The sequence below is a fragment of the Crocodylus siamensis genome, chromosome 2 (genome assembly GCF_052110815.1).
Source record: "Crocodylus siamensis isolate JL-2025a chromosome 2, ASM5211081v1, whole genome shotgun sequence".
NCBI classification, from domain to species: Eukaryota; Metazoa; Chordata; order Crocodylia; family Crocodylidae; genus Crocodylus; species Crocodylus siamensis.
The window spans coordinates 263606411-263627737 of NC_143396.1; the positions used below are offsets into that span (position 1 = coordinate 263606411).

Here is a 21327-nt window from a genome sequence, read left to right on the forward strand (position 1 = left end):
AGTATGAGGGGTGGAGAACACTGATGAAATACCAGAGAACGGTGGATGATGGTGAAGAAGAGGACAGGAAAGTTCTTCAAGAAGGAAAGTCGAAGAACTGTGGGGAAAAGAATGAAAGAGCTGGGAGCACTACAAAAAAAGATGCAGGAGCTGCTAAAGGAAGCCACATAAGGAAGGCAGGAATGAAAAAAGCCTAGAAGGCAAGAGATAGAAATCTGGTTTAAAAGAAAGAAGAGAGAAAAAATGTTTTTAGCACAAGTGCCCTGGGTGGGAGAAAACAAAGAGTGGTCCTGATACTTTTCAGCTAGAGTTAAGACAGCAAAAGGAGAGCTAAAAGCAGCGCAGGAAACTGGTATCTGGGTGGAAAAGGAGAAGCTGGTGTTGGAGTCAATGAAGAGATTTTATGAATAGCTATATCAGAAGAAGTTGCAGCAAGGGAGGTTTATGATGGATATTAGGAAAAGGTTCTCACTAGGAGGGTGGTGAAGCACTGGAACAGGTTACCTAGAGAGGTGGTAGAATCTCCATCTTTGGAGGTTTTTAAGATCTGGCTTGACAAGGCCCTGGCTGGGATGATCTGGGGATTGGACTAGATGACCTTCTAAGGTCCCTTCCAACCCTAATTGTCTATGATTCTAAGGAAATAGACAGGAAGAATATGAAGGTTTTGCTGGAAGAGACTGAAGAGAAAGTAAAGGAGGAGGAAGCAAAGAAGACGGAAGACAAGATAAGCTTAAAGGAAGTGGAAAAATGCTTAAAAATGGAGGTTTAAATATCTTTAAAAGAGGGAATTTACCAAGAGCAGAAGGATTACCTATGGAATTTTACAAGAAGTTTTGGGTTTGGGTAGAGAAGGATAGAGTGGGAGTGTTTGCGGAAATAACAAAAACAGGAAAGGCAAGGAAAAATTTTACAAGTGGTGTTGTGATCTTACTCTTCAAGAAAGGGGAGAAGGAACTTCTCAAAAACTGGAGACCAATTACAGACTGACAACAAGTTAATGATCAAGACACTGGTTTTGAGGATGAGAAAAAATCTCCAGAAGATAATACACGAAGACCAAGTATGCACAGTACCAGGTAGAAGGATCTCTGAAACGATCAGAGTGATGAGAGATATATTGTCCCACAGCCAAGAGAGGAAAATAAACACAATTATAGCAAACCTAGTTTTAGAAAAAGCATATGACAGAGTGGATCATGATTACATATTCAAAGTGCTGGGAAAAACAGGGTTCCCAGAGAAATGTACATGTTGGGAAAAGTTACTGTAAGAGATATGGAGAGTCAAGTCCTAATTAATGGGCATCTAAGCAAGGCTTTTAAAATCCATACGCGGGTGAGACAAGGATGCCTTTCTGTTGCCACTACTATTTGTGGGCGGCAGAGAACTGTTAGCACAAAGAATCAGCAAAGACAAGGTCATAAGTGGAGTAAAGATACCAGGATGGGGAGAGGTAAAATGCATACATGAAGGATATAAAGGTAAGACAGACTTTCAATGGAAAAGGTGCCAAAGCATACATCAGAGTGTGGAGAAACGACAGGGACTAAACTACAGATAAAAAAGCACCATAATAGGAGTGGGAAACTGGAGGGACTTAGAGAAGTTGGGCCTTCAAATAAGAGACAGAAATAACAGAGTGCCAGGGATCCCAATGGATGCTGAGGGGAAAGGTAACACAGCATGAGAAACGGTGACAGCAAGGATACAGCAAATACTTTGGTTATGGTCTGGAAGGACTCTGTCCTTTGACAGAAAAATGGCAGCAGTTAAGGCCATGCAACTGCCGATTATTCTATATATGGGAATTGTACTTCCACTGATATGGCGACAGAGAGCAAAAGAACAGGGGGAACGATGTGTGTTCTTCTGGAATGCCAGGAGAGAAAGGTTGGCTAGAGCCGAATTGTACAAAAGCAAGAGAGATGGGGGGAGGATAGCAGCTGACACACTTGGAATTGTTCATCCATGCAAAATACGTAAGCACTATATGCAAGGCAGTAATGAAGGGAGAAGGGAAAGCAGTGCATATCACCCGATTTCATGCAGCTGTAATTTTGAGGAAATGGGAAGTATATCAGACCTTTTTAAAGAGTTCATATGTGTGGCAACTGCAGATTCGTTACATCAGGATGAAAGGTTTCATGCAGAGATATAAAATAAGGAAGGTTGGGCTAAAGGTCCTGAAGGATCATAAGAAATTGATAGAAGTAGTAAGGAAGAGACAGGAAGGCACCAGTGGGAAACTTCACAGACGGACAAGTGAAGAAGATGAGGAATGGTGGCGGGTAAACAGCTAAACGATAAACATGCTGACCTAGTAAGGATGGTTGTAAGAAATATCTTGCTGGTGAGAAAGGTGCAACACAGATGGAGCTTGACAAGCTTATCAAGGTGCCAACAGGAGAGGAATGGGGAAGAAGCAGCAGTGGGACATACATTTTGGGACTGTACACATACAAAGGAGATGGTACCATATGGACTCATACCAAAGGTATGATAGTACTATATGGACTTACTTATTAGTATGTGTTAAAACTGGTTCATAGAAAGTAAGAAACCTATGGGTTTTTAAGGGGTTGACTTTCACTGAAAGGGAGTGGCGGAAGCTGGGGCTGCATGAAATTTAATACTGTATTAATCAGGACACAGAAAATATCAGAGAAGAAGAGGTGGAGAAGAAGCGTAGGAAAAAGGACCTGACGCACTTGTTTCACTCACTGAACCAACAGAGAGAACTGATGGGAAGAGCGGATATTAATAGAGGTAATCATTTTTCATGGGGCCCTGTATGAAAAAAGAGTTCTGTAAACGTTTTTTGTGGAAAGTTGATTATGTTGTTTAAAGGTTTAATATATATAGTTGTATGTTTTTGGATATACAGCTGTTTTTGCAATATGAAATTTTGGTAAAACACGGGTGCTCAATATGTGAAGCTTTGCAGATGTAAGGTGATAAGTGTGTTGTTAGTAAAATTTGTAAAAAATAAGGTTCCCACCATCATTTTTGGCCCAGTGGAGGGTGTCAGCACTTGCTCCGGCCTGTCCAAATGCTGGCCTCATATTGCAATGCCTCTAGGCCTGGTGCTCGTTCACTCCTGGGGGGAGCAACTACTCGTTTTGTTTTTGTTTTTTTAAGTCACACAAACAAAAAAAGGTTCCCATCAGCATATTTGCCCATGTGGGCCATGTGTTTTAGTGTCACACTCAGTGTTGACTGCATTTAATCAACTTCATAGTTGGTTTCCACTGCTCTGCACATGCTGCTTTTGGCAGTAGTTTAATGATAGGCAAATTATTTAGTGTGATTTCCTTCCATGCAATTACAAGATGAGAGGCTTTTTGCCTCATGCCAACTGGGGGGAAAAACTTCATCTTGGAATCAAGTTAAAAGAGTGTTTGTGACAAAGACATTTAGTAAAACATGAAAAATATGATCTCTCTATAACAAAACTTTATCACAGCAGACATTTGTTTGAAAGGCATGATACTGTACAAAAAGCAGGGAGCTTTATAAGGAAAACAGTTAAATCATGTGTTCTTTTATTCCTCTTTCCCTCCACAGGCTTCCTGTATAGTCACGTTTCTCTTCCAACTGGTCAAAATCATTTTGAATTTAAATCATTAGGAACTGAGCATGCTTATACACGTGCAGTGAGGCTGCTCCACTGCACTGTATTTGATTGAGTCTGCTGCAGTGTGGTAATTACCGCACTCCAGCAGACTCCAGCATCAGGTGTATCAGTGTTCCCACACTGAAAAATGGTTGTGGGGGTGCTTTAACTAAAGCTCGTTCAATGAGCTTTAGTTAAAGTGCCCCTGCCAGCATTTTTCAGTGCAGGGACGCTGATACATGTGACACTCCTGGCACTTTAATAAAAGCAGCTCTCAGAGACACTCTAATTAAAGTACCCTGCCCCACATGTATAAACATTCTTAGTTCCCTTTTCTGTCTTCAACCAGCATCCTCAGTAGAAAGCAGCCTCACCAGCTGCTCTAAATTAACAGCACTTCTAATGGGTACAAGAAAGTGGGGGAAGGGGCAAAGTAGTCAGGGATTGGCCAGTTTCCTGATTATCTATCCCAGTCCCATTGTTAGTGGATGTGTGAGCACACAGGGATTGCTCTAACTTGCATCAGTTGGGTATGGTTCCATACATCAGATGCAAATAGTCAGATCACGCTGGCTCCTGACCATTACTCCTCTCCATCCTTATAACAGTCCCTATCCTATGTTCTTATTTACAAATATCACAAGAAACATAATTAACATTTCTACAGGCAACCCTGCCTAACACTCTTAATTGGTTCTGGAAAAACTGAGCGCTAAGCAAAACAGTGTTAAGCAAAAACCATTCTCCATAGGGTTTAATGTAAATAAATATAATTGGTTTTGCACCACCTGCCAGCCCTGGCCCTCCCGCTCCCGGCAAGGCACTGTACAGGCTCTGCCAGGGAAGGAATTGGCTCCTCCCAGCCTCATTGCTCCGCCACTGCAATGGCCCCTGCTGGCCACCAGCGCACCTGTGTGTGGCCCCAGCTGCCGGCCTGAGTCAGGGACCTGCCTGCCCAGGGATTAACAGCAAGGCGGCAATGGGGTTCCAGCCAGCGCAAGGGAAGCTCAGGATAGTGTCTGCGCCCCACGGGTGAGTGCGTACCCGAAGTGCAACGGGTCACAGGCTGAAGCCCGGGGACAGGGGGGCTCCGTGGGTTTGGCCCCACTGTTGCCTGGGGAGGAGGACATTGTGCATGTGTCCTTGAGTACTGGCTCGCACCTGCTCAGGCCCCACACTCCTGCCAGCCCTGGCTTTGGGCCCCCTGCTCCTGCCACCCTGCTGGTCCGGGCCGCGAGCACCAGCCTGGACCCTGTGCTCACACTCCCTTCCTGCCCCTTCTCACCGCCACCGCTGCTCCTCCCCACCTGCCAGCTGCTCCAGCACCACATGTCATAGCAGACCCTGGGCTCCTGCCACTTCGCCCTGGGCCCTGCTGGTTCGGGCTCCATGCTTATGCTGCTTGGCCCCCTGCCCGCCCCTTCTTGCCGCTGCTCCTCCCCACCTGCTCCAGTACCACATGCCAGAGTGGACCCCGAGCTCCTGCCACCCCACCCTCGGCTCTGCCGGCTGCCAATCACTGATTCACTTGACAATGACAATGCCATCACCGCTGCCACCACTGCTTCTCCCCACCCACTACGCTGAGTGTTATAACGAAACGCTCTGCGCGCTAAGTGGAACCAGGTAGGTATTTTAAATAAGAGCTATTGCAAAACCATGGTAAGCAAAACTGCATTAAGTGAGGGTTGCCTGTATGATGAATTAACAGTTGTTGTGTAGGTGACAACTGGCATTTAAATGAGACTTTTACTGTTTCAGAATAAGTTAGTACTCATGATGAAAACTGAGTTCAGAACTGACTTACTGAAACTATTACAATTGCAGATCAGTGGAAACAAAAACAAATCACCAGTATATTTTTTCTTTAGTTCAACTTAACTGATCCATGCGTATAAACTACTGTAGTCTCATGCAACACCCATCCAAAGGCTGGGGTTTTTTCTGTCCTGTTTTCTCACTCTGTTACTAACACATACAACCCTTTTCTTACCACCCTGCCAGACTGAATGAGGAATGCAAAGGCTAAAAGGATAAATATTTTCCAGCTGAAAAGAGGATTATATGGAAAGATTCCTATAAACAATTCACTGAGCAGAAAGACATTTACACTATCCAAAGAGTATGAAAAGAATTAAGTGAGAACTTGTTAGAGGAAGAGTATAAAGACATGGCTTGTATTAAACAAAAACACTGTTGCATAAATAAGGCATTAGTTCTTTTTGGCCCACTTCACTGGTAAATGTGTTCTCAAAAAAGCAGATTCTCTTCTTAATGTTAAACTCACAACGTGTACATTGAATCAAAAATCAAACAGTAAGCATAAAGTGTGACACATTGCAAATGAAGCCAAATTCTTTGCCATTTTTATCCTGGGCATAAAGCCCATTTTCTTTTTCATTAAACTGTGTTCCTCCCTCTTGCTACTGTCCTACAAAGAAGCATATGCAGAAATAGAACAAGAAAATGACCTCAGCAAAACACTAAAGCCAAGATCCTCCAAGTTACTTAGATGCCTAACTCCAAATAAATTCAAATAGGAATTAGGCACTTAAATACCTTCGAGGATTTGGGTCAGAGTGCCCAGAACTCCTGGGCTACCAGCTCCCCTGTGGCTTTGGGAAATAGGCTTCTGAGGATCAAATCCTTAATGAGTAGCTGAGCTACAAGGCACCATAACTGAGGCATAGTGAGATTATAAATTCAAAACAAATATATGTTTCACAAAAAGAGGAAGGCCCAGTGTCATGTAACCAAATACAGAGCACCTTCTAGAGCAGCATTTATCAACCCATGGGTCTCAAGAACATTGTAAGAGGTCCCACGGATTTATGTGGTTTCCCCATCCAGGCTGCAATACTGGCAGCCTACATGGAGCCAGCACACAGCAGGAGGGGGGGCGAAGCAAGCACACAACCTTCTGAGAACAGTCCCAGGAGCCCGAGAGGAAGGCAGGGGGCTGGAGCGGGGAGAGAAAGACAGACAGACAGACTGTGGGTTGGGGCCCGGGGGGGTGTGGGTCGGGGCCAGCTGATAATTATGCTAATGGATCCCGGTGTGAAAAAGGTTGAGAACCACTGCCCTAGAGCAGTGGTTTTCAACCTTTTTTCATTTGCAGACCCCTAAAAAATTCTGAATTGAGCTGCATACCCCTTTGAATTGTAAGTATGGGGCCTCACATGCTTTTGATTGCTCATAGTCATCTTTCACAGATTCCTTAGACATAGTTTTTGAACCCCCAGGAGTCCACAGAATACAGGTTATAAAGTCCTAGAGTAATGGTGTTCACTTACATAACAAATATAAAATATGCATTCAAACAGATTGGTCTCCATCCTTAAAAATAGCCACTGAGCACAGTTCCTCAACTTACCCTGAACAGCTAAACCAGCCAGATGAATTGCTTGCTCTAATGTGCAAGGAATGTTTCCCTCCAAGATATCTTTCTTCAGTTGCAAATAATACTGATATCTACAGAAAGAAAGCATATGTTAGCATTTCCATTTTTTCAGTTTCAGGACAATTCAGTTACAAACCAAGACATTTATAAACCTATGAATGTACACGCATCTGTCCTCCATAATCCAAGGACATTTTTCTCTTCCTTGCCACTCAGGCCCATGATTTGGAGGTCATTTCTAAGTCTTCTCTAACCACTCACACCTACAGTAGGTTGAAATCCTGCCACTACTTCTAAAGCAAGATCTGACCTTTTCTGTCTGCCATCAAAAACACTCATTCATGCCCTCATCAATCCTTTATTTAATATTATTCCTTCTTCTTGAGCATCCCTGGCATCACTTTTTCTACAGACCATTAAGAATATCGAATCTAGCACTGTATTCTCTGCTGATTAATCTACCAGTGTCATCCATTTCTCTGAATCACACTAATGACTTCTACATCATGTTTAACACAATCTATTTGTCCTCACCTTGAAAGAAGAGCTGCATAAATAAATATTTCCTTATCCACTTACTCTTCTCCTGTTCTTTCCTGTGCTCACAAACAACACCAGCCACAATGCCCCATATGTCCAGTCTTTCCACAACTGTTTTCTTGCACTCATCTGTGCAACCCCCTAAGAACAGAACATTCTTCCAGAGCTAGTCTAGCAAAACACTGGCCTCTCTTCATTCAAAGCATCTCTTTATACCCACTAATCATTGTGAATGTCACTTCAATGTGTTGCATCATGTTGAATATTAGTTTGTGTACTCTTTGCAGAAGAGATTCAATCTTCCAGTTGTGCAGGTGCCTTATGTCAATAGAAATAATAAGTAGGTGAAAGCCAAACTAAATGCATGTTGAGAAAGACAACATATTTTCCACCTTTGCCAGAAAGTGTTAAATACATGTTCTCTGTAACATTCTCTAGAACATTTTATCTACTTCTACAATAATGCCACATGCTGCACAACAGTGCGATATAGATTACAGACAAAGGGCTCAGGCTAAGTCCTGGCTCTACAGTTGCAGGAAAAGTGATCTCCCTACTCAGAAAGCAGTTCTCTTGTTTGTTCTGCAGGATAACAGCTAAAAGAAAATATATTCTCAAACATATAAGGCCAGTACCTTCCTGCCACTGTTCCACTGCAATATGGGCAACGTTCTCTTTTTGTTTCCCAGCTTGTTTAGAATTTAGTATAACATGCATTAATTTTGTTTGTACCAATGTAGTTCAGGAGTAACACTTTAAACTTTGCTGAGGTTAAGCCAAATTTTCTATGATGTAAATTAGAGCAGAATCTGGCACATTAGATCCATTTTCCAAAGGCACAGGAACTCAAAGTCTGCACCTGAACTTGTCTGTTGCATGGCAATATAACATAATATTACTGAGCTATTACCTCAACAGACACTGCTTTCTTTATGAGAATACCCAAGTTAGACCTACTGGAATATTTCACCCTATTCCCATATTTTCTCACATGTATTCATTCACTGGCAGCTACTGGTCTTGGGAGACCATGGGGACTGTGGCTTTGATAGGCTATCTTCTTCAGTGGCTGAGAAGTCCAATGCGCAACAGACACACCCTCTGGCAAGCTGCACATACAAACTCAGTTGAGCTTGAACTGGCATGCTGAACACCATTTTTTATTGCCTGCCTCCAACATCTCTTCTCTAGATCATCACGGACCCTCTCCATTTCATCATGACATAGGCCCTGCTTTATGGCAGCTTTCCATTCACAGTAGTTTAAAGCGACTCATTCCCAGCATTGGCCATCAATGAACAGCTCACAAAGGTGTTTCTTGCAGACATAAACAAAATGGAGCTTGGGCCATCCAAGCTGACATTCAGCATTGGCCAGCTCACCGCAGAGTATGTCCTTGGGAATTTAGCCAACGGTCATATGGTTCACATGTCCTAACCAATGGGGGTGTCTCTGTCTCAGAAGCACAAACATATTGAGTATCTTGGTCTATTCCAGAACAGAGAAGTTGGAGATTTTGTCAAGCCATGCCCAGGATACAGCAGAGACACTGAAGATGGAAACTGTTCAGTTTTCTGTCTTCCTTGGCATAAGGAGTCCATGTTTCACTGCTGTACAATAGAAAGCTAAATTTGCAAACACTGTAGAACAACATCTCTGTCGACGCAGTTTTTCCAAACTCTTTGTCGACTCTGTTTTTCCAAACTCTTTTTTGAAGTTAAAACATGGCACTGCTGGCCTTTCCAATGTGAACGTTAATTTAGGCTTCCAAGCCAAGATTTTCTGAGACGGTGAAGCCCAAGTGAATTTTTCAACCACTTCTAGGCTTTCATCATTTATTCTAACTTCAGAAGGGCAGTCAACTTGTCAACCTCTCACAAACAACATACCCCAAAATCACCCCCCAAAAATTGAGGTGTACATATTAAGCCAGGAAGCTGATTTTCTGCCCAGGATAGAAGCACTCTGCTTTGATTCCTGCTCCACAGTGCAGCAGGTATTGCATTATGAGGGAGTCAGGTGACTTGTTCTTCATTTCAGAGGCATTTACAATAAAATCTCCTTTTAGTGGTCTCAATGAGCCATTAATCAAGTTAACTTTTCTTAGGGCAATTCTGCTGTCTAGTAGCTGCTCCTGGTTTTTCTCCTCCTATTTCACAGCTTTGGAGACACTTTTGCTGTTTTCAAAATCATATCTCCACCTATGGAGACCTATCTTCAGCAGCTGCTATTGTTTGAGTTTTAATTAAATAGGAAAGGAAGGGTGAGTAAGCTGAAGATTAAGCTCTATCCCTGCCCTGCATAGCCATAACTCTGGAAAAATCTTTTTCTTCTTCATTCTGCCTTTCAAAAACAAAGTTAATAGTCTATAATAATTGAAAGTCTTAGGACTGAATTACCTCTGTGAGCAACATTACTTGTGTGAATAAGCTTAAATAGATTCCTAAGATCACTGGGAAAATTCATCCTTCACGTAACTCAATATATATTCTATAATCTAAAGGAATAATAAGTGCTACAGTTTAGGCAAAGTTTTTGCCTTAAGTTTGATTTTCAACCTTTGAAGAAGTGGAAATTCAAGCAATAATTACTATTTTAAGATACATACTAGAATGTTAAAAGCTGAAATTAAAAATATGTACAGCTCACCTGGTAATTTCCTGCTGAAGCTGAGAAACAGTAGGCACATAAAATACCACTCCAAAATACACAGTTGGCTCCAAAGCATATTTGTCTAGCTGCTTTTTCAGAGGCTTGTCCAAATCCACCCACCGGCGCTGGTTCTGCTTATTGTAATACCACAGACTGAAATAAGTAATCTGAAAAAGAAGGAAGCAGTTCAGTGATTAAACAAGGCAGGTATTGCAATGCCAGAAAAAATAAATCTAGTATATAAAGCTGTTACTGTTTCCAGCCTCACAGAAGGTTTAAAACCATTTAAAACCTAGAAGTCATTATATCATCTATAGACTTTATGATTCAAAATTGTCAAAAGAATTGACATATTTTTTAAAGTAACAGCATGTCATATTAAATTTTGTTAAATAAAAAAAATAAATAGCGGTACTTGAAAAAAAATACAGGATTTCATTGTCCCATCAATAAATTAGAGGCCCAAAAAACCTAGCTAGCAGATGGACTTTGCTAATGCAAGTGTTCCCAATGATTTTGATGGGACAAATCACAGAATTAAAAGATATGCTTGGTAGTAAGTTTCAGTACTTCATGATACAACATGAACTTCAAAACAGAGTCAGATTCATCAAAACCCAAACTTCCTGCCATACAAGAAGTGACCAGTCACACTAGAGCCAGCAGCTTCATTGAGTGAGATTTCAGAATTGGGTTCTCAAATGAACATGAAGTAACCTTAGTTTAACCTTAACTTTTCACAGCAAAATTAGATCCAATCAAGAGTACTTTTACAAAATTAAGGCTTATAATCTAGCAATGCTGTGCACAAATATCTGCAATACTAAGAAAGATCCCCAGATAGTGACCACCCATCCCTAACTGGGTGGGGTAGTCCTAAAATGGGAACCTCAAGTCCCGGTCCCAGGCTGTATGGCTCCAGGACAGCACTTGTCCTGGATTCGCAGTGTTGCGCGGGGATCCAGGTTTTCTGTTCCGTGTGGGAAACAATGGGTTTCCCCTTGCAGGTTGGCAGCGTTCCAGCCTGGAAGGGCCTGTCAGGAGTGGGACGCAGGGGGCACCACATGCATGTACATGCCCACACACATGCAGGTGGCCAGGAATACAGGCAGGCAGCTTAGAGAACAGCTCCTTCTAGGTAAATTTATGGGGGGGAAGGGAATGGATGGGGGGCACACTGTGGCTCCCACAGTGAGGAAGGGAGTGGGGCAGGAGCTGGGGTGATGCCCATCTGGGGTGGTGCTTGGGGCCTAGAGCTGGGAACAGGATGGACCCCTGGGTCATCCAGGGGGCAGAGGTAGGGGCATGGCTCCCTGCCACTGCACACACTCCTGGGAGGCATATGGGAGGAGAATGTGCCCCCCCTCCACCCCAAGATTTGTGCACAGGGTGGGGGTGAAGGCAGACTGTCTGCTGCTGGCTCAGGGCTCCTTCCCCCCAGTGGCACCATGGTGAGGCAACCCCTGCCTACCTGGCAGCAGCGGAGGTGGCAGCAGAGGCAGCATGAAGTTGTGCTCCCTACTGCTGCTGGGCAGGCAGGGGGTGTGCAGCCGTCACAGGGCTCCCAGGGGAAGGCAGGGTGGGGAGCCCTGTGCCTGCAGCCCACATCCATCCCCACTCCACTCAGTGGGGAAATAGCCTTTTTCATCTTGGATTTGAGTATGAGGCAGTGGGGGAGCATAAGGCCACTGCAACTCCAGCTCTGGCCCTGCACTGCAGCTGCTGCTTACCCCTCCACCACCTCTGTTCCATGTCGTGGGTGTACCTCCAAGGATGAAGCTGCTGCCAGTGCCACTGCCTCTGCCACAGCCCACTACCAGGCCAGACTGAGCACAGTCCAGGGATGTGCTCCGTGACATGGGCTGGAGTGGGGCCGAAGCCTCCCAAAGCCAGAGGGGAAGTGGCACCTGGGAGAGGCAGAGGCTATGGGGGTGGTGGGAGGCAGTGGGAGCGAAAGGCAGGGGTGAGGCGAGGTACCATCTCCCCCACTGCCTGCCCTCCGCGACCACCTGCCCACCTACTGTCTCCCCCAGTGCCTGCCCCTTTGCCACTGTTTCCCCACAGCAGAGGTGGGAGAGAGGAGAGAACAAATTTAAGATGAGTCTCCAATATTTAGATTCTATACATGGAAAACTGTAGCAAATGTATAAACTTTTCCTGTACAGAATCTAATTATCAGGGAAGAAGGCCAATGTGGTGCTTATCTTCAAGAAAGGGAGGAGAGTGGATCTGGCTAACTATAAGCCCATTAGCCTGACTTCTATCCTGGGGAAGATCTTAGAAAAGTTTATTAAAGAGGCCATCCTTAATGGACTGGTCAACGCCAACATCCTAAGGGATAGCCAGCACAGGTTTGTTGTGGGTAGGTCTTGTTTGACCAGTCTCATTTCCTTCTACAACCAGGTGACCTACCACCTGGACAAGGGAGATGAGATTGATGTCAGATATCTTGACTTCAAAAAAGCCTTTGATCTGGTATCCCATGATCAGCTCTTGGTGAAACTGGCCAATTGTGGCCTTGGGTCCACCACGATCCGTTGGCTGGGAAATTGGCTCCGTGGTCAGACCCAGAGGGTTGTAATTGATGGCAGTCACTCATCGTGGTGCCCTGTGACCAGTGGAGTCCCTCAAGGCTCTGTCCTTGGACCCATATTGTTCAACTTCTTCATTAATGATGTGGACATTGGAGTCAGGAGTGGACTGGCCAAGTTCGCCGATGACACCAAACTTTGGGGCAAAGCATCCACGCCAGAAGATAGGCGGGTGATCCAGGCTGACCTGGACAGGCTCAGCAAATGGGCAGATGAGAACCTCATGGTGTTTCACGCCGAAAAATGCAAGGTTCTCCACCTTGGGAGGAAAAACCTGCAGCACCCTTATAGGCTCGGCAGTGCTACGTTGGTTAGCACTACAGAAGAAAGAGACTTGGGGGTCATCATTGACCACAAGATGAACATGAGCCTCCAATGCGATGCTGCGGCTAGTAAAGCGACCAAAATGCTGGCGTGCATCCATAGATGCTTCTCAAGCAAATCCCGGGATGTCATTCTCCCCTTGTACTCAGCCTTGCTGAGGCCGCAGCCGGAGTACTGTGTCCAGTTTTGGGCTCCACAATTCAAAAAGGATGTTGAGAGGCTTGAGAGTCCAGAGAAGAGCCATGCGCATGATCAGAGGTGAGGAAGATGGACCTTACCATGACAGACTGAGAGCCATGGGGCTCTTTAGCCTGGAAAAGTGCAGGCTCAGGGGTGATCTGATGGCCACCTATAAGTTTATCAGGGGTGACCACCAGTGTCTGGGGGAACGTTTGTTCACCAGAGCGCCCCAAGGGATGACGAGGTCGAACAGTCATAAACTCCTGCAAGACCATTTCAGGCTGGACATAAGGAGAAATTTCTTTACTGTCTGAGCCCCTAAGGTCTGGAGCAGTCTGCCACTGGAGGTGGTTCAAGCACCTACACTGAACACCTTCAAGAGCAAATTGGATGCTTATCTTGCTGGGATCCTATGACCCCAGCTGATTTCCTGCCCTTTGGGCGGGGGGCTGGACCCAATGATCTTCCGAGGTCCCTTCCAGCCCTAATGTCTATGAAATCTTGGATTTGAATAAATACAGTAGTTAAGATGGCCCAATATGGTTATTTAATGAAGTGTGTTCAGTTGCTTCTCATAACTTCACCAAACTTAAATTGTTCAGACTGAAATGTTCCGACTCTTGTCAAGCACACTAAGGAAAACTTATGAAAACTGACCTACAGCCAAATCCTATTCTACCTTGTAAGTTTCTGAGGGGAAAGACAGAAGTGCAGCTCCCTGCTGTGACAGCGAATGCTTTGCAGGAAGTGTTATAAATTACAATGATCTCTCAGACCAAACAGAAGTTCACTGATGGTTCCATGTTCTCCTGGCAACAGTCCCTTCTCTCTCCCAGCCTGTCCCTGTTTCAGAAAGGGAGCAGAGGGAGCTTGCCCTAGGTGTTCTCCAGCCAGCACTAGAGAGTGGGATGGGTGAACTGGAGCTCCTCTATTCGGGTGGGGGGGAGGGCTCCAATACACCCTCCCCACCCTCTAGCAGGGGCTGAAAAAAACCCCAGACCGAATTTCCTATGCTTCCTTTCTCCACTCCTATTCCAAAAACTGTGAGAGTCTGGGAGGCAGCACAGACAGAAGTTACCGAAGACGCTTTGTTTTGAAATGCCTTCACCTGACCCCTCATGCCATTTTTCAAGTGGTCTGCAGCCATGCACTTGTGTTTGGTCACGGCTATAAACTGCTTTCTGTGGCCAGAATGAGCAAAAATTGTCACTGCTGTCTGTGCCCCAAGTGCTACCTTATGCCATTGTATAAGAGTCCCAGAAGAAATAATTAGTTTTGTAACATATCTTTATCTTATACTTTACAGAAGGCCATAGATAGGTGTTAAATATGCGTCAGGAGAAAATCCTCTCTCCCACCACAAGCAGTGTATAACCATTCAACGGGTTTCTTACTGAAGAAAACTTCCACAAGAAAGTTAGATCACTTCCTATCAAGACCTTCCTTGTCCTGCACTAACTTGGTTATATGCTTCTCTTTGGTGTTGAGGACACACAATATCCCACAGTCCTCTGCTCACCTAGGGGCAAGCTCTCAGAGACATCCCCCCTCCCCCCCATTTGCAGGTGGGGAGGAGCAGGAGTTCTCATGTGGCAAGAACCCTCCCAGAGTTTCAAAAGCATTGTGGCCAAGGGAGAATGGCCCCTCACCCAACCCTCCCTGGGGCTGGGGTACAGCCACACTGTACACAGCAGCAGCCTTCCTGGGGCTCCAAGAGTTTTGCAACAGCAAAAGAATCATCCCCCACTACCGGCACTTCTCCCGGTGGACCCATAGCAGTGTATGGAGCAGGGACTATTCCCCTGCAGCAGAAACTAGGTTTCCTGCTGTGGAAGAATGGCTCTCCTATCCTGCCAATCAGCTATTTGGCAGGATGGGGGGCTGGAACCCTCCTGGGGCAGTCTCCTTTTCAGCACCTGCTAACTGCCTATTGACAACCTGCCTCCCTTCCCAGGCAGGTGAGAGGGCAGGTTGCCAATCAATGGGCAGGGGTGACCCAAGGTACAGCCCTCCAGTGTCCCGACTGGAGAGCTCACTTATGTACCTCTCCAGCCAGGGGACTGAAACACATATTTGCTTTAACTCCTAGGCTATTTTTCTAGTGCTAAGAATTTCATAGTAAGAGAACACCTGTCAGTGGCCTTAGTCAAAAAATGTAGTGAGGTGGAAAAGGATCCACCACCCATCTTTTGCATTAGCAGTTTTTCAAGGACTTAAGCAGGGTGTAAGAGGCTAATACTTAAACAAATAACAGATGGCATAGGATCTGACCCCAAATACTAATATATGAAATGCTCCCCCACAAAAAATTGAGTTACTTTGTTCTGAAGCTCCAAATTTTATTGAAGGCATGAACAAGACATAAAACTATAACTGAAAGGGGGAAGAACCCTGAGGCTTGTGTTGAAAGGGCTACCAACTAGATACCTGGATTTTTAATGTGTCTGGCTCAAAATAAATACTGAAATATAAGTTGAATAAGTAGCCTGCTTTTCAGAAGTTATGACCACTTACAGTTCGCATTTTCTTTAGAAAGTAAGCTACTTATTTACTTGACTAAATAGAGAACCAAGTTGTTACTTGTACTTCAGATGAAAAAAATGGTTTTTAGATATTATTTTTAACCCAGAGTCTTTTTAAAATCTTTTTCCATTATGGTAGCTCCTCTCTCCCCTCCATGTGTTTACTTTTTGAATGCTCAAAAGAAACATATTAAAGCCCAATATAACACCAGAGACCAAATCTTGTCTGCTGATTTAAATACAAGTCCTCCTTCGACTTCAAGGACAGAATGTGGTCCTATGAGTTCTCAGTGGAGTTTATGCACCCTGGAATACTGACTGATAAAAATAGAAACCATTTTTACTCATTGCTGAAAGTCTATTAATAGAAACGTATGGCATTACATAATTCTAAAAATATGATGTGGCATAACTCTTAAAATATGTTAAGCTTCTGAGATTAACACTGTTTTGAAGTTTTAGTGACTTACTCATCATTCAAGCCCTGCGTCGAAAAACAAACCTGAATAAAAAGAACTGTAGAATTTCTATGTAATTACTTTCCAACTAATTGTATTCTACATTATAAAAAGAAATAGCAGGGCTTATAAAGAATTCAAAAGAATAAATAAGGAAGTAATAATATAGGTCTAGGGTTGAATACTAATATGAAATCCAGAACTTTATGAAGAAACTGTTGCCTCTATCACCCACATCCATTCCACCACCCTGCTTTATGGCAAAAAGACCTTATAGGCTAAGCAAGTAGGGTTCAAATCATACATCTGAGGAACATACAATATTATATGATTAAGCAGGTGGTGCACTACTAAATCTTTTCTGTCATTACACAGCAAAAGGTGATGATAAAAATGCCTTGTGTAAGTTTTTACCTGCACTTAAATTACAAGGTAGTTTTCAAACACTTGTGATCTTTTAAAAGCCTATACCAAAAACAGAAGAATTATATTGGTTCCTTGTCACATTCTAAATCTAAAAAATACATGCGCCTCCCTTGATTCGTTTTAGCTGGACACCATAGTTTTCTCTTCTTGTCCCAACCTGTTGTGTAGCATGGATTGATCATGTTAATCAGCAATGCAAAAGATCTCTGCACAGTCAGCCAATCTCAACCCTAATGCAAGTTCAGCTGCTTGCCGATGTTAAAAAAAAAAAAAAAGGTGCTTTACTTTAAATTGGGTGTGCTCCTGCACTGAGCCCAGCACATGCAGCATGTTAGTTGAACCTGGCTTATCCAACATCATTACAGATCAGGCGCTTTAGAGATGATTTTTTGGCACTTTTATGTAATAGCTGATTCGATGAGCTTTAGTTAAAAGCACCAAAAAGCCCCACTGAAGCGCCCAACCTATACAGATGCTGCGGTGCCAGGTCAAAGTAATGCACTGCTTCTTCCAGTAAAGTGTGGTTTGTGGGGGTGGGTTTAATGTCTGTAAGCAGCCTTTATTTACTTTAGTTGAGTTATACTAGAAATGAATATGGCTGCACCGATACCTCGGATTAAATATGCCCTGCAAGCTGAAAGGTGTTTGTGGGGGTGGGTTTAATGTCTGTAAGCAGCCTTTATTTACTTTAGTTGAGTTATACCAGAAATGAATATGGCTGCACTGATACCTTGGATTAAATATGCCCTGTAAGCTGAAAGGTGTTTTACACTTATAAATTATTCTAATTTCTCTGTGTTGGCGAATGTATTTTTGTACAGTATCTTGAAACCATTCCTAGTTGGGTTTTATGCTGTCTGGAGAAACACCTGTAAAGATAACATAAATGTCAGTAACTCATATGATTTTCTCTCCCATAAAAACTCTGTAGCCCTTGCTGCAATTCCAGGATTTGGCTTTGTCTTCAGTTTCTCTGGCAATGAGCATCAACTTAAATTTTATTTCTCTAGGACTTTTCAGTCCAACTTTGCTGTTGCCTCTTGAAAGTATTTACAATCGCAGGCAATTATGCTGCTACAAACATACTAATGCTTCCAGACTGACACAAGTCATACATCTTTGGGCCTACTATGGCCAGGTCACTCTAGACAAGTGGTGCTCAACGTTTTGGCCCTGCAGGCCAGATGAGTGTCACAGGAACTGTCTGTGGGCCAGATCCAGGCTTGGGGCCTGGCACTGCCCCATATGTTAGGATTGGGCATGGGGGCCCAGCACTGCTCCTTCCAACTAGACGTGGGCTCTGTGGGCCTGGCACTGCTTCTACTCAGCCCTGTACACTGGGATTAGGCAACAGATCCAGCATACAGGGCCCTGGGCTCTTCATGTGTCGGGAGATTTAGCAGTAGGGAAATGGTAGCACTGCTCTCCCACTGCCACAGGGAGCCCCACAGGTAAGATGACATGGGGCTGTGGGTTGAATCTGACCCATGGGCCAGCAGTTGAGCACCCCCTGCTCCAGACTAAAAGTTTTGAAGATAGGAGTAGGAAGCCAAACCTCTACCTTACTGGCAAAACCCTATGTCAACAACCATACTTTTGTCAGTTTAGCTATGTTGTTCAGGAAGATGGTGTAGCTATGCTGGCAGAAAAACTCCTTTTGTTGGCCCAACCTACACTATGGGTCTTTTCTAGCATAGCTGCATCAGCAAAGGCTTTATTGTGTAAATAAGCCCTATAGCACACATTCCTTATGGGGATGTCAGTGATGATCAGGCATCCTGGCTTTCTCTGTAACCTACCAGCACCTCAATCATTATAATAAAATAAATCCTAAACACCTATATATTTTGGCATTTGATTTTTTTATCATGGAAAAATCAGAGCTCCCCCTGCCCCCTTCGCTCACCAGGACACGGATCCAGCTGCAGCTGTCCCCCATGTTGCTTTGTGGTGTTAAGCACCCTGATATGCCAGTACCACTCACTCCCCACTCCTGGCCTCTTGGCCCTGCCAGTGCCCCTCACTCCCCACCCACGGCCTCCTGGCCCTGCCAGTGCCCCTCACTCCCCACCCACAACTCCCTGGCCCTGCTGGTACCCCCACTCCTACTGGTGCCCCTCACTCCCAAACCACTGCCCCTTAACACCCTAGTATGCAAGGAAGGGAGTGGGTGTGTGGAGAACAGGGTGGGTATGTGGGGAAGAGGGGGTGTGGTGGGGCGAGGAGGCACAGGTGATGTGGTGATGCAGTGGGGAGGCGGGGGGGCAAGTGCCCCCCCAAGATTTCTGCGCCCAAATCAGGGTGTAGGGCTACAGCCAGGCCAGACCAGCTCTGAGCAGGAGCTGCCTGTGCGACCCAGCAGGCAGGACACTGTGCAGGAAGCAGTGCCGCACCACCACAGTGAGGTGCAGCAGCAGTGTCACAGAGTGCTGCCCGCCCCCCCACGCTGAGCAGGCAACAGGCACCTCACCTTGGCAGCCATGGCAGCATGGCACAGCACTAGATCCCAATGCTGGGTCCTGCCTTTTGGGCTGAGGAGGTATCGCTTCTGAAGCTGATGTGGCCCAGCTACAGCTCCACAACCCCCCATGGGCACAGAAATCTCAGAAAGCATGTGCCCCCACAACGCATAGCCTGTGACCCCCACTATCCCTACAGATTTACCTGAAGGGAGCTGCAGAAGATGCTCTCCACCACACTGCCTGGCTGCCACATGTATGTGCGTGCACACGTGTATGTGGTGACCCCTGCATCCTGCTGTTTCCAGACCTAAGCAGTCCCTTGAAGGCTGGGACTCTGCCAGCCTGCAAGAAGAAGCCTGTGGTTTCCCATGCTTTTCTCCATTAAAGGAGAAAATCTGTTTTCCCACAGCAAGTGAAACACTCAGATCTCTGGTGATGATAGCTGTTTCATAGCTAATTGCAACAACTTATCTTTGTATAAAGGGATCAAAAACAGTGTTGGCAGCATTTACAATTACAGATAGCAGAAGAAGAGCATAGCACTTGAAATTTCACAAATTAATTGTGGGAAAGAAGAAATTTTATTTTTTACTCACCTAAAACAATAGCAAGTTACATTACATGAAGAGTGCCTAGTTCTCAAATAAAGATACATAAACCAGAGAGGACAGCAGTCCAGCAAAGAGTGAAAATGTCTTTTATCATTTTATACCTCTGAGCAGAGACAAGAAACTGCAATCAATATATATTTACAGTTCTGGACTCTATTGCAGGAATACAAAGAAAAAGAAACCACCCCCCAAAACTAACAGAAGAACTCACCAAAATAAGCGGAAAGATTTTCCTGAAAATGTCAGACTTTTAGATCAGGCCCTAATTATTTAGCATATGCACTGCAGTCATGCCTACAGTCAAAGTCAGATAAGGACCCCATTGTGCACTGTCCACGCATACAGTAGAGACAGTCCTTGCTCTTAAGGACTTTACAGTACAAGAGCAGAAGTGACTTACAAAAAGTGTGTGGGTGTATGTGCAAAAATATGAGGAGTGAACAGTGAAACGCTTGCAGACACAATGATCTAGACAAAAAACAATAAGGGTGTCGTATTGTGCACTACTTAATTATCAGAAGAGCCAGAGCCACACTGTATAATTAAGGGCCACATTGTACTGTCCTGGGATAGAAGCAAAAGAAGGGGACAGAGAAATTTAAAATACTCATTTTGAGACATGTTTATAATTAACTGACAAATTTTTAAATGGCTAGAACATTTTCATTTCTGGCTATCTATGGAAAAGATTTAGTAGAACAATGCCCAGGTCATTGGAATGTATGACTCAATGATTACAAACAGAAATCAATTCCAAGTCTAAATCCTTTCAGAATGTAAATCTTTTAACTAATCCCCAAATGAATTTTTCCTAATTATTTCAATATCCCTTTAATAAGAACTAGTTAAAACAAAGCAGAATAGGTACTAATAGCAGCTAAGTCGGGGGGAGGGTTGGAATTGTGTGTATTTTATTTAATCATAAATCTATATATAAACACGATCAGCATAGGGTCTTAGTTGTGTTATCTTTTTACCTTTCCTTGAATAATAGTAGCTGCAAGCTTCCCACTAAAGGGGAGGGTAGGTATAGATTCATAGACATTAGGGACTGGAAGGGACCTTGTGAGATCAGAGTCCAGTCCCTCTGCCATAGGTAGGAAGTCAGCTGGGATCAAGTGATCCTAGCAAGAAAAACATCCATATGTCTTTTGAAAGAGTCCAGAGTAGGTGCCTGCACCACCTCTCGGGGGAGTATGTTCTAGACCCTGGACACTCACACCATAAGGAACTTTTTTCTTACATCTAGTCTAAATCGGCCTTCCTACAGTTTATGGTCATTAGGCCTCATTATCACTTGAGGAGCTCTGGTGAACAGCTGTTCTCCCAGGTCCTGATGTACCCCTCTTATATATTTGTAGGCTTCTAACAAGTCCCCCCTGAGCCTTCTCTCTTCCAGACTGAAGAGTCCCAAATCCCTCAGCCTCTCCTCGTATGGTCTGCCTTCCAGGTCTTGGATCATACGAGTGGCTCTCCTCTCTCCTCTGGACTCTCTCAAGCTTTTCCACATCCCTCCTGAAGTGGAAGGCCCAAAACTGGATGCAG

General features: G+C 44.4%; 1 protein-coding gene across 3 annotated transcripts in view; it reads right to left on the minus strand.

The window, feature by feature from the left end:
• The window catches only part of PTPN21 (protein tyrosine phosphatase non-receptor type 21), an 83236-nt gene that overhangs the window by 44311 nt on the left and 17598 nt on the right, over positions 1–21327 (minus strand). For all 3 annotated transcript variants that reach the window (XM_090033855.1, XM_090033854.1, XM_090033856.1), the window contains 2 exons: positions 10206–10375; positions 6990–7087 (listed from right to left, as the gene is read on the minus strand). In XM_090033855.1, the coding sequence (XP_089889981.1) occupies positions 6990–7087; positions 10206–10375 (268 nt within the window). The remainder of the gene's footprint in view (positions 1–6989; positions 7088–10205; positions 10376–21327) is intronic.